The sequence below is a fragment of the Panthera onca genome, chromosome A2, assembly GCF_046562875.1.
Source record: "Panthera onca isolate mPanOnc1 chromosome A2, mPanOnc1 haplotype 2, whole genome shotgun sequence".
Taxonomy (NCBI): Eukaryota; Metazoa; Chordata; class Mammalia; order Carnivora; family Felidae; genus Panthera; species Panthera onca.
The window spans coordinates 152,328,836-152,341,177 of NC_138340.1; the positions used below are offsets into that span (position 1 = coordinate 152,328,836).

Genomic DNA, 12,342 nt, shown 5'->3' on the forward strand with positions numbered 1-12,342 from the left:
GCATGGTTTTGTTTTAATGTAAAAACAAAGCTGCCATTTGATCAAAACAGTTTTTTTCCTGGTCTCACAAACAAAAGAACTGCCGTCATTCTCAACCTTGGATTATTAGGTATTTTGAATTCGAGTATCAACATTAAAATATTTATGAACCCTTAAGGAAATAAAAAAGGAAGCCTCAACTTCAGGCAGTAGTGATCTCCACCATAGTTATCTGACCCAAACAATGGGGATGAATCTAATCATTTATTCTATTTGCTGTCTGAGCTCAATTTTTATTTTGAAAATGTTAAACACTAACTTTTTGAAAACTCCTTAAGAGGAATATATACTGCAAGCTTTTAAAAACTATTATAAATTAGTGGTATCTCCATTAGGGATTTGCTCTTACACATTTAATGTCTTATAGACTTGACTGGTCTCCTGACAAAACTTGCTTTCCTGGATCTGGACGCAACCCTGGGTGTCTCAAGGGCCTCAGGCTGGCCTGGCCTCAATACCTCTGTGCAGAGTTTCCCTCACCAGTTAGCACTTGCCTTGAGTATCCTCTGACTAATCAAAGAAAAGGCTTTCATGCCCCTTCCCATTTCCCACAGGTGACAAAAGCCAAAAGAAGAAAACTCTAGTCACGACTACAGACTTCTCAATGTCAAAGGTGTACTTTTGTACTTGCTCTCTCCATACCCTCATCACAGAATTCCCCATCATCTTCTCCCTTGGAGTGCAGAGTAATGTATTCCCAAGCTCCCTGCAAATGTTTACAGATTTCTTTAAAAAGAGTTTTCAATCTAAGAACAATGATTCTACTAGCATTATTGTCTCAATCTTTTCCCAGCTGATCTTAACACAGCCCAATTTTCATGAGCATGCTCCAAAAATTGTTTCCAGGAAACATTTAGCCCTAAATAGACTACATTTTTAAATGTTACTTAGGAAGAAATCAAATTCTAGGTATTGATTGAAGGTGTTTTTACAATACTCTCAGGTAGTTAGAAAATCTGAAGTCTCCTAATTTAAGGACTTGAAATGAGTTGACAGATGACTACACCAAGGAAGATATTTTACATTATCAAAACTGAGTGTTGTAAGTAACTAAAATCTTAAAAACTAGGATGTGATGGGGCACCTGGGTGGCTCAGTGGGTTCAGCATCTGACTTCATCTCAGGTTATGCTCTCTCAGTCTGTGAGTTTGAGGCCTACATCAGGCTCCATGCTGACAGCTCAGAGCCTGGAGCCTGCTTCGGATTCTGTGTCTCCCTCTCTCTCTACCCCTCCCCCACTGGCACTCTGTCTCTCTCTCTTTCTCTCTCTCTCTCAAAGACAAATATACATTTGAAAATTTAAAAAAATAGGACTTGATACATTAATTTCATACAAAGCAGTATTATTTGCCTTACAGAAAGAAACTATAAAATTATTGTATTTAGAACAGAAATCTTTTCTAATTTTCTACTTTTTCTTCCTGGAAAATGTATCAGCGACTCTGGGAATTCGTCAAATTACATAAAGATGGGTACCTTACAATGTATCATGCTTTATCAAGTTTTCTTACATATTACTACCTTTAAATTTTGTCTTTTTAGAACAGCAGCTTTCACCTTCTCCTACTTCAAACACACAAAGGAAAATATCCGCATATAAAATAGTTCCTGTACAAAAGTTCACGTATTGATAAATCATAAGGAGAATAGAGAATGCTGTATGTAGGATTTTGTTATTGTCCTATGCTTTTTTTTAAATTTTTTTTTAACGTTTATTTATTTTTGAGACAGAGAGAGACAGGGCATGAATGGGGGAGGGTCAGAGACAGGGAGACACAGAATCTGAAACAGGCTCCAGGCTCTGAGCTGTCAGCAAAGAGCCCGACGCGGGGCTTGAACTCACGGACCACGAGAGCATGACCTGAGCCTAAGTCGGCCGCTTAACCGACTGAGCCACCCAGGCACCCCTGTCCTATGCTTTTTTTGATATAGTATTCATACAAACACTTTACATTTGTGGGAGAGATTAACAATGACTTCATCCTGTGGCAAAAATGAAATGGTCTGTTGGTATCTACACATCGGATCACTAGCTAATCTTCTATCCTTTTCATCTCTCACTCAAGAAAACATAGAATGATGTCCTTATAGAAATATCCTGGGTCCCTGTGTAATACATCACACTGGTCAGTAATTGTTGTTTCAAAGACCTGTTTTAAACAAGGGAAGCAAACTCTTCTGAAAGATTACATGATTCCTCCAAGGTCATATACCTCATAAAGGTAGACCTAGGACTGAATCCCAAACATTTAGATCTTGTTTCTAATATTTTTTCTCCTCCATACAAAAAAGATAGGGTTACACAAACAAATCCACCTGGAATTTTTCCTGTACTGGCTGATATCAAATCTTCCCTAGTAACTTGGCCGCCATTTTCACTTCTCTGTAAGCTTCCTTTAATTCCTGCTATATAAGCCACCTGGGAGTGAGACATTCATCAACAAGGGGGCTGTTAGATGTGGGAAACAAACTGTCTAGTGGTTAGGGAGTATATAGAGTTTAATTTCACTGCAGCTGACTTCAACAGTCAACGCCATTCAATATGGACACTGCCCCTGGGCATGTGCCACCGCCATTCCTCTTAGTGTGAAAAATACTGGAAAAACAGGGCAAGTTTATTTTTGGCTGGGTTGCCAGGAGCTGAAGAAACAGGGGAAGTTTGATGGGAGGTTGCTTAAATTTTAAGCTATTTAAATTTTATAGCCATAATTTTATCAATAAAAGAGCTTCATAGCTCAGTGGACCATTCATTGTCTTTCTTGCCTCTAGCTTTAAGAAGGCAGAACCTCCATTTTCAAGAGTCTTTATGACTAAGAGATGCTTGTTTTCACTGCTATTGCAAGAGAACTGAATTACCTGAATGTGATGCCAAGGGTCGTGGACAGCAGTGGTAATAGCCTCTGTCTCTTCTTTCAACTGACTTGTCCAATTTGTTGGCATATAATTTTTCATAATATTCTCTTAAAATCCTTTGTATTTCTGTGGTGTTGGTTGTTATTCCTCCTCCTTCATCTCTGATTTTGTTTATTTGAGTTCTCTCTCTTTTTGTCTTGATGAGTCTCACTAAAAGTGTCTCGATTTTGTTTATCTTTTCAAATAACCAGCTCCCCATTTTATTGATCTTTTTTCTATTGCCTTTTTAGTCTCTATTTCATTTATTTCTGCTCCAATCTTTGTTATTTCCTTCATTCTATTGGCTCTGGGCTTTGTTGTTCTTCTTCTAGCTCCTTTAGATGTCAAGTTAGGTTGCCTGAAATTTTTCTTGTTTTTTGAGATCGGTCTGTATTGGTATAAACTTCCCTCTTAGAACTGTTTTTGCTGCATGGTGATTACAAATTTTAATTTATATCCCTCTCCTGATCCTCTCCATACTCATATATATTTTTCTCTATTCTAATGTATTTCTGTTATTTTGTCCCCTCTCATCACATATCCTATTCTTTATCTATGCTACGATAAATTCATGCATTGCTATATCCCACTTCTTTCTCATTTCTTTTTCTTTAGACAGTTATATACAACAAAGTCACCTGTGCTCCTTTTTTAACTTGGTTACTATAAGGAAACATTTTATGTCTTTCTTAATAACTAATAATATGATATTTTAAAATATAGCTCCTAGAGAAAAGGTAACTTTCCTTCTCTCATGCCTCCAAGGAGTGTGTGTCTAAAACCTGAGATAGAAACAGCACCAAAAACAAACTAACCAACCATTTAGTGGTGAAGAACCTTGGCCAGGCTACAGGCTACAGAGGGAATCATTACAAAATAATTAAATAAATACGTTTTTCTAAAATGGAGACTCCTCAAATAGCCCTGGAATAAAGATATTTGTTTGGTGAGCATCTATTTCTACATCAAGACTCAGCTCGACATCACTACTTTGATGAAGTTTCCCTGAACCCACCATGGTCGGTTTCCATTTCCTTCTTTGTGCCACCACCATAATGCATACATTGTCAACAACATTAATTAAATAGTATTATGCAATGACTTACATGCCCATTTCTGCAACTGAACTGTTGATTTTCTTCAGGAGTGAAACTAGCTGTCCATCCATCCACGAGACTAAGACATTTCCCAACACAGAGCTAAATTCTCAGAAATGTTGGTTGAATGAACTATATGAAATCATCTCTGAAATTAATGTGGCCCATTGATTAATCTAAGTATATAACCTGGTATTTGGGGTACATTTTTTGCCGCATATTTATATTCAAATGAAATGAAGGAAAAAATATGATAAAAAGAGGGGAAGGCAAACCATAAGAGACTCTTAAATACAGAGAACAAACTGAGGGTTGATGGAGGGGAGAGGGGAGAGGGAAAAACGGATGAAGGGCATTGAGGAGGGCACTTGTTGGGATGAGCACTGGGTGTTATATGTAAGTGATGATGAATCACTGGGTTCTACTCCTGAAACCAATACTACACTGTATGTTAACTAACTTGAATTTAAATAAATACATGATAAAAAAACAACAACAACAAAAAAAACCCAAATGAAACGAGTCAATACATTCAGTACTTACAACAACTTTAACATGTTTGGAAAGATCTCTAGAGCTTCTCTGTAGAAAATCAGAAAAAGCTGCCTACAACCACAAGGAGAAAAAGGGGGAAAAATAAACTTAATCACATGGTTATGCCAAATCCTTGCTTATGTATTATAGATAGTTCCTATTGCTTCTGAATTATTCAAAAATATAAAACAAGGGTTTTTTTTCTGAATCCAAAACAAAATGCAGTGGCTGTCAAGATGAAAACTTTCTTTGTTTTCAAACTACAACCTATAATACAATTTAAGAACACAGTAGAAAAGTAAAAGAGTAGATAATTCCAAGGGTCAATTTGAAGATGTATTTTGACAACCTTTCTTGACCTCTTACTTGACTATAGGGTGCTGAAATCATCTTTAACTTGCCATTAAGAATGTCTGGCTTCACCCTCTCCCTTTTCATTTCAATTCTCTCTATGCAGTGGTGTAAATTAACTACATTTTCTTTAAAATCAGTGTTTTGGAGGACTTCCGCCTCCCCTCTGCCTAGCCATTCATCCCCAGGGATGTTCCTGAGAAGAAGGAAACAAGACCCAATTTACTCATATATAAGCTTCCATGAGGAGCTACACCTTCCGTCAATTTCTCATCCAAACATCCATGCATATGTACTGCTGTGCACACCACATTCCAACCCAGGCTTTTCCACGCATCTTTCAGGCTGCCTAACTCCCCCATTCTCTCAATTGGCTTTGATGTTTTTCACATCACTCCTTGAATGTCATCTCCTCAGTCAACATGAAGCTTTAAGGCTTTAAAGTTCAAAGATGATGAACACCAGCTCTCTTTCTACCAACTTAATAAGTATATTTACTTTTAAGCCAAGACATTAAACCTTAAGCATTATATAGACATCCTTGTAAACATCCGAGACGTGTAATTATTTTTAATATAGTTAAGTATCCTTATTACCAATAGTGAATTAGTATTAAATAACATGTAATAATTTTAAGTGTAATGTATACTTACCCCTGCATAGAACATTTTATTTCGAAAACGACTGTTGAATTTCTCTGGATTTGCTTCTGTAAAAGGAGACAGGTAGTTTTGTTATAGAGACCTCATTAAAGGTAATGGCCTCCATCAGCACTCTTCCTCCCCCTCCCTCCCCACCCCACAGATCCATCAGACTCAAGAGCCTTATCATCTTTTCCTCAGTTATACGCCAGTTGGTAAAGTTGTCCAGTGCTACAAAAGTATAGCCCCCAAATGGCAGCATCAGCATCAATTGGAAGCTTGTTAGAAATGCAAGTTATTAGACTCTGCCCCAGACCTACTGAATTATAATGCTTAGAGGACGGTGTCTAGGAATCATGACTTAACAAGTTCTCTAGTTGATTTGCATGTACATTAAAAATTCAGACACTCTGGGGTGCCTGGGTGGCTCAGTCTGCTAAGCGTCCCACTCGATTTCAGTTCAGGTCATAACCTCACAGTTGGTGGGGTCAAGCCCCACGTCAGGCTCTGTGCTGACAGTGCTGAGCCTGCTTGGGCTTCTCTCTCTCCTTTTCTCTCTGCTCCTCCCATGCTGCTGCACTCACTCGCTCTCGCTCTCTATCTCAAAATAAATATTTATTTATTCAGAATAGAGGGTTGGCAGGGACATAGGACAGGGGTGATAGGACAAAGGGAGGGTGTTGAGGGGTGATTATTTGCTTTGACTTCTATAGGGCATGTCTTCTATCAACTATTCACGCAGCTTCCAAATGTAATTAAATATGGAAAATTTGGATAAAAATTGTAATAGATAATTTGCTTTTACATTTTTCTAAAACTCCAAACTACCATCTGTGCTCTTGTTGGCAACAGGCTTTGAAAAATTATCTGATTTACTGGAGATCTATAAATATACATATATGCAGGTGAACTGCTAACTGGACTCAGGACATAGAAGGCTGAAAAGTGGTTTAATTTTGATTTTGATCCTGTTTATCATATAAGTTGAAGACTACAAAAAGGCTAAACAAGATTCTGCGTCAGAGAACGCTGACATGAATTCAAGGGATTATAAAATCCCTAAGTGAAGTATTATTTCCTTACATTCTTTCTAGTAGAATTCGGAGACATTCCAAAGGGACCTACTGTCAATGTTTTTCATTCTGCTATTTTATCCCATATGCTCATTAATGTCTTCTTAGGGCAAGGTCTCTCTTCAAATTGTTTCTCATCAGGCAGCTGGATGACTAGCTTAAAACGGTTCAAGTCCTGGACCTATGTTTGAACAGCAAATCTCAACAACTGTCTAGATGAAGAAAATAGCAAAGAGCTCACTCACTATGATTGGGCAGAATACGAGCTACACGATTTCAGGAAATAATCCAAGACAAGGGATTACTAGGTTATTCTCATGATTATTAGACTATATTATTAGCACATGACAGGGAAACGGGGTGAAAGCTTGCAAACTTTAAAAAGGTAGTATTTTGTACATCGGCTCTTAAGAGTTTTGGTATATTTAGGTTTCTGTATCTCACATCTTTCCTTAAATATTCACTCTGTTCTATTGAATTAAGTACTCTAAACCCTGGAAACAAAATAAAACAAGTTAAAGGCTAACTTGCAGGTTATCCTAAGCGAAAAAAAGATCAAAGTGGTACTAAAATGCTCTATCTCCCTGGTCCCCATTTGTGGACCCAGAATTCACCATTTTTTACAGTCTGGGCCTTTAGGATAAATTTGGCTGCTGAGTAACACTGGTTTTTTGTTTGTTTGTTTGTTTGTTTGTTTGCTTTTACCTTTCTTAACCCAGATTTGGCTGGGTGTCATTTTCAATTCCGTTAACTCTTTCTTGCTTTTATGGAATCAGAGGCAAAATTAGAATTTTTGTTGTTATGCAATTTATCATGGGTACATAGTCCCTAATTTTAAAAAGAATGAAAGAAATAAAGTCAGATCTGGCTATCAAGCAAGTTATAATAAAGAACTGAAAACAGCACACACATTTCTGGCAGAGTTTTTTGAGGGCACCAACATCCACAGCTATTAAGTAAATTATATATCAACTATTAACATTTACTTTTTAAAAACATTAATTATGGTTTGGAAAGATTCACATTCTTAGGAGGTTTCCTATGAGCCTAAGGTTTTTTTCTCTTTAAAAAAAATAGTTTCATCTCAAGAGAAAGAGAATGCTCTGTAAGACCCAAACAGACTAGAAGAAAATGAAAAAATAAACGGAGTATTTGGTGATTCCATTGACACAGCTGATGAAAAGAGTCACTTCAGATGTAATTTACCTAGATTAAATTCAATTAATATGCAAAACTAAACAAGATCAAGACACTAGCATTTAAAGAGGTGTCAGAGGGATAACAGTAGGGAAGTCACACATGTGCTTTAGCCTAGAGAACAGAAAAGGTGGAGGTAAATTCTGTTATCTCTCCTCATAGTATAATGGTATCACACTGTGAGCTCCCTGATTGAACCTGCCCTGATAGTTAAACCCTGTTTCCATTTTAATATCTCCCCTATTCCAAATAGCCTCAGAAACAACGGCTGCCTGGAGCTGAGACAGATGTCAGTCAGCTAGCTTTAGAGCTTTGCTACTCCTTGCAGAAGCCAGGCCATAGGAAAGCAAGGGGTAGCTTGCAAAAAACAGTACTTAATCATTCCTTAGTGGCTCTTAAAGGGTTGAGTGGCTGAATATGTCTATGTGTATGTGTAAGAAATGACAGGTCTTTGAGGAGGACCAAGGAACATAGACCCTAGCTGTATCAAGAAAAGGGGACATACAGAATTGGGACAGGGCCAGGAAGAAAGTTTAAGCATTCTTGATCCTTAAGGGAGTTGTATCTGCTAATTGGTATGAGGTCAACCATGAAAGGCCATTCTCAAGAAATGCCAATAATCCTCAAAGTATACCAAGACTCCAAGAGTGGAAGTATCCGTGGCTTATTGCTGAAGTTCTTTGACTGCCCATCTTCCTCTTCCACAAGAATAGGGTGTAACCAAGTGAGATCTAAACACTCACTGTGTATGTCTAGGCCATTAACCTATTTATAACCTGTCTGGACACCAACATTAATTGTATTAGTTTTCTATTCCTGAAAACTTGGCAGCTTAAAATATCATTTATTTTCTTATTCTCTGGGCCAATATCTGGACGGGGCTCTCCTGAGCCCTCTACTTTGGGTCTTATAAGACCAAAATCAAGGCGTCAGTCTGCAGGACTCTTCTCTGGAGGCTCTAAAAAGGATTCACTTCAGACCTTATTCAGTAGTTGGCTAAATCTATTTCCTTATGGTTGAAGGAATGAAGTTCTTCTTCCATGCTGTTGTTGGCTAGGGTTCATTCCCAACTTCTAGAGCCCTCCTGCAGACCTTGGCTTGGGATCCCCTCCACCATCAAAGCCAGCAGTGGCACATCAAGTCCTCACACTTCAGATCTATCCAACTCTGCCACATCCCTCTAACTTCCTGTACAACTTTCCACTTACCCTTTTAAGGGCTCATGGTATTATGTTGGGCCCACTCTGATAATCCAGAATTATCTTCCCATCTTAAGGTTAGCTAATTATTAACCTCAGTAACATTAAAAAAGTCTTTTTGCCAAGTAAAATAACCTAACCAACAAGCATGACACCAAATGGCAAAGGTCATAGAGCCAAAATTCTACCTACCATCGCCCACCATCTGGCCCCCATGATTCACATCCTTCCTATATGAAAAACATTCATTCCCTCCAAGATCCCCAAAGGTCTCATCCCCATTAGGGAATTAACTCAAAATCTAAAAATCTCACCTAAATCTTATTAGCTCAAACTTCTCAAATCTCAACATCTAAATCACCTAAATGATTTGGCTTTAGATATAAGCCAGTTGTAATGATAATAAGGCTCTGGGTATAATCAATTCCATTGATTTAATATATTAATCCTATCTTTATGTACAACACAGTAATATCTGTGCCACCAGAACAGGATCCTAAAACCTACTTTTGTCTGTAATTGGTCTGGCATATTAAGGGAGATATTCATAAATATGAGTTCAACTCTATGTTTATGAAAATCAATAAGCAATTTGAACTCCACAGAACTCACAGTTTCCATATTCTCTGTATTAGATATGTACCTAATCTTAAGACTTCAGCTAAGTATACATAAATGATTCCAAAATCTATGCCCACAATAACAACACCACCTTCAATTCAAATCATATGCATCAAAAAGATCTTTTCTTCCAATGTCATCTCCCATTAAGGACAAATATTTTACCGACATTATTCATTTTTTAACACCATTGAAAAAAATCTTTCATTATGTATTAATTGGACATCCTAACCCATCTTTACCACAAGCGCATTTGTTCCTATGCTGTCTGAAATGCCCTCACCAACTTTAGCTCTTTTCTACATATATCACACTCTTCCTTTATCTCTCAGCTCCCTCCTACCCTTTCTGGAAATTTTACCCCAATATCTTTTTTTCTGGCAAACTCCTATATTATTTGCTGCCTATACAACTAATCTTGTCCTTACTATATCCTCCTTTCTACTGTTGCCTTTTATATTATATATGGGGCCTATCTCCCAATTGCACTTTCCATTATTGTAACACTTATTGAGATAGCCATAGACTTGGCACAGGGAATATAAGAAGATACGGTCTTTTGCCCTCATGAGTTTAGAGTGGAGGAGATGGGTTTGAAAATCAAAGTAAAACATCACATTTTATATGCCATACACAGATCAGATGAAGTCAGAGTCCCACGTAAAGGGAATGATCAAAAAAGTGTTCCAGAGGCAGGTACACTTGATTCTTGAACGAAGAGTGAGTGCCATACAGAGGTTCAAAATGGAAAATAATTTTACAGAGAACCTTGGACAGTGACAGTTTCTCCAGAGCAAATCGTGCTTGAGTCTCAGTACCTACACATGAGACTGGTAGTATGTCCTTTGCAGTGATGATGAAATTTAGCAAGCCATTGAAATATCTTTTTAAGGAAATCTGTTCATTTATGAAACATTCATAATCCTTGGAAACATGCTGATCTGCATGTTTCTGTATATTCAGTGAAAATAGTAAATCTTAAGTCAAATTTAAATACTGCCTCCTCTAGAGTCATAACTGTATTTTCCTGACATTGAAGCATAAGGTTCAACTCTGCTGAATAGGTAATTTCAGTGAGGCAGTAAAATTTAAGCATCACATCTCAGGTTAAAAGTTTGAGGTGCTGAATATCCTTCATGTTCAAAAAAAAAATGACCATCTAATTCATTTACCTGGCAAAGGGAGACCTAACTTTGCCACCTGATAACCATAATCATTGTTAACATGGCTATACATTAATAGATGGGAATATTTTCAATGTACTTCCTCAAGCACTGTCATAATGCAGTAATTATTAAAGTTCTGGGCAAGATTCCAACTGACAATTAAATGACCAAGTCTATTACATCTCCAAATCCTGTTCCAAATGACTGCACTTGCTGATATGCAAGCAACAGTTCAACCGTGCATGGTGTAGCCACTTTAATAAGAAGCCATCTCTATCTTCCAATAAAATGAACTAAACCTACCTTCTGATCAAATATAGAAACCCAAATTATTCAAATGTTTGCATTCTTTATGTACAAAGTCAGTCAAAATGTTAAGACTATCTTTATTCCCTGCTTTACTACCAGTAATTCTAAAAGCACTTACACAGTAATGTCACTAAGAAACTATCTCAAATGTCTTTAATTATCCCCTCTATTTGATGGGCTATTTCACATTTATGCCAAAAACTGTTTCAGCAATTACAATTTTAAAGACTCTGCCTTAGTGAGATCTGTATTTATGACCCATTTCATATAGATAGATTAGTATGATTCCCAAATACACACACACACATCTGGAGAAAAAGAAGTAAAATAATCCTTTCACTGCCCATGTGTGTGTGTGTGTGTGTGTGTGTGTGTGTGTGTGTTCACTAATACCTAATAGGTTATTCTATCCCAGCTCATTCTTTATAATGGCTCTCATGAGGCTTTGAGTCACCCTCCAACTATTTCATGGCAAATGATACAAGTTTTGTCATGACCCCTCAAACTGTGAGTGTCTGCATTTGAGAACAGTATGAAATCTCAACTCTTAAGTGTTCTTGGCTTGAGAACAGCCAAGAGAATAACCAATGAAATAAGAAAGTCTGCACCTATTGAAAATGTGGCCAGATTATCTTTTCCTTCTGCAAGTGAACTTAGATCTCTTGACTATCCAGGTAAAAAATATGGGGAAAATCCAAACAGAAAACAGTAAAAAGTGAGAAGAAGGAAAAGAAGAAGAGGAAGAAGAAGAGGAAGAAGAAGAAGAACAACAACAACAACGAGGAGGAAAGAAGAAGAAGAAGAAGAAGAAGAAGAAGAAGAAGAAGAAGAAAAGAAGAAGAAGAAGGAGGAGGAAAGAAGAAAAGAAGAAGAAAAGAAGAAGGAGGAGGAGGAGGAAGAGGAGAGAAGAAGAAGAAGAAGAAGAAGAAGAAGAAGAGGAGGAGGAGGAGGAGGAGGAGGAGGAGGAGGAGGAGGAGGAAGAACCACCACCACTACCACCATGGGTAATTATACTTTTCATCATGAATTAATGCAAAATGAATAGATAAACAGATATTAAGAAGTCCACACCTCTGGTCTAGGTCTATCAACCAGCAAATCTGGTTCCTGCATTTTGTGAATACTTATTTCCCTATCATCTTCACAAATATTGCAGCCCTTTGTCTCAGTCAACATCAGTTCCCCCCATCAGCCCTTCAGGGGTTGGTTTTCAAGGGCTTGAG

At 37.5% G+C, this 12,342-nt stretch overlaps 1 protein-coding gene across 8 annotated transcripts in view; it reads right to left on the reverse strand.

Moving 5' to 3' along the window:
• The window catches only part of DGKI (diacylglycerol kinase iota), a 447,606-nt gene that overhangs the window by 177,412 nt on the left and 257,852 nt on the right, over positions 1–12,342 (reverse strand). For all 8 annotated transcript variants that reach the window (XM_078438897.1, XM_078438893.1, XM_078438899.1 and 5 more), the window contains 2 exons: positions 5,567–5,622; positions 4,572–4,634 (listed from right to left, as the gene is read on the reverse strand). In XM_078438897.1, coding sequence (XP_078295023.1) covers positions 4,572–4,634; positions 5,567–5,622 — 119 coding nt within the window. The remainder of the gene's footprint in view (positions 1–4,571; positions 4,635–5,566; positions 5,623–12,342) is intronic.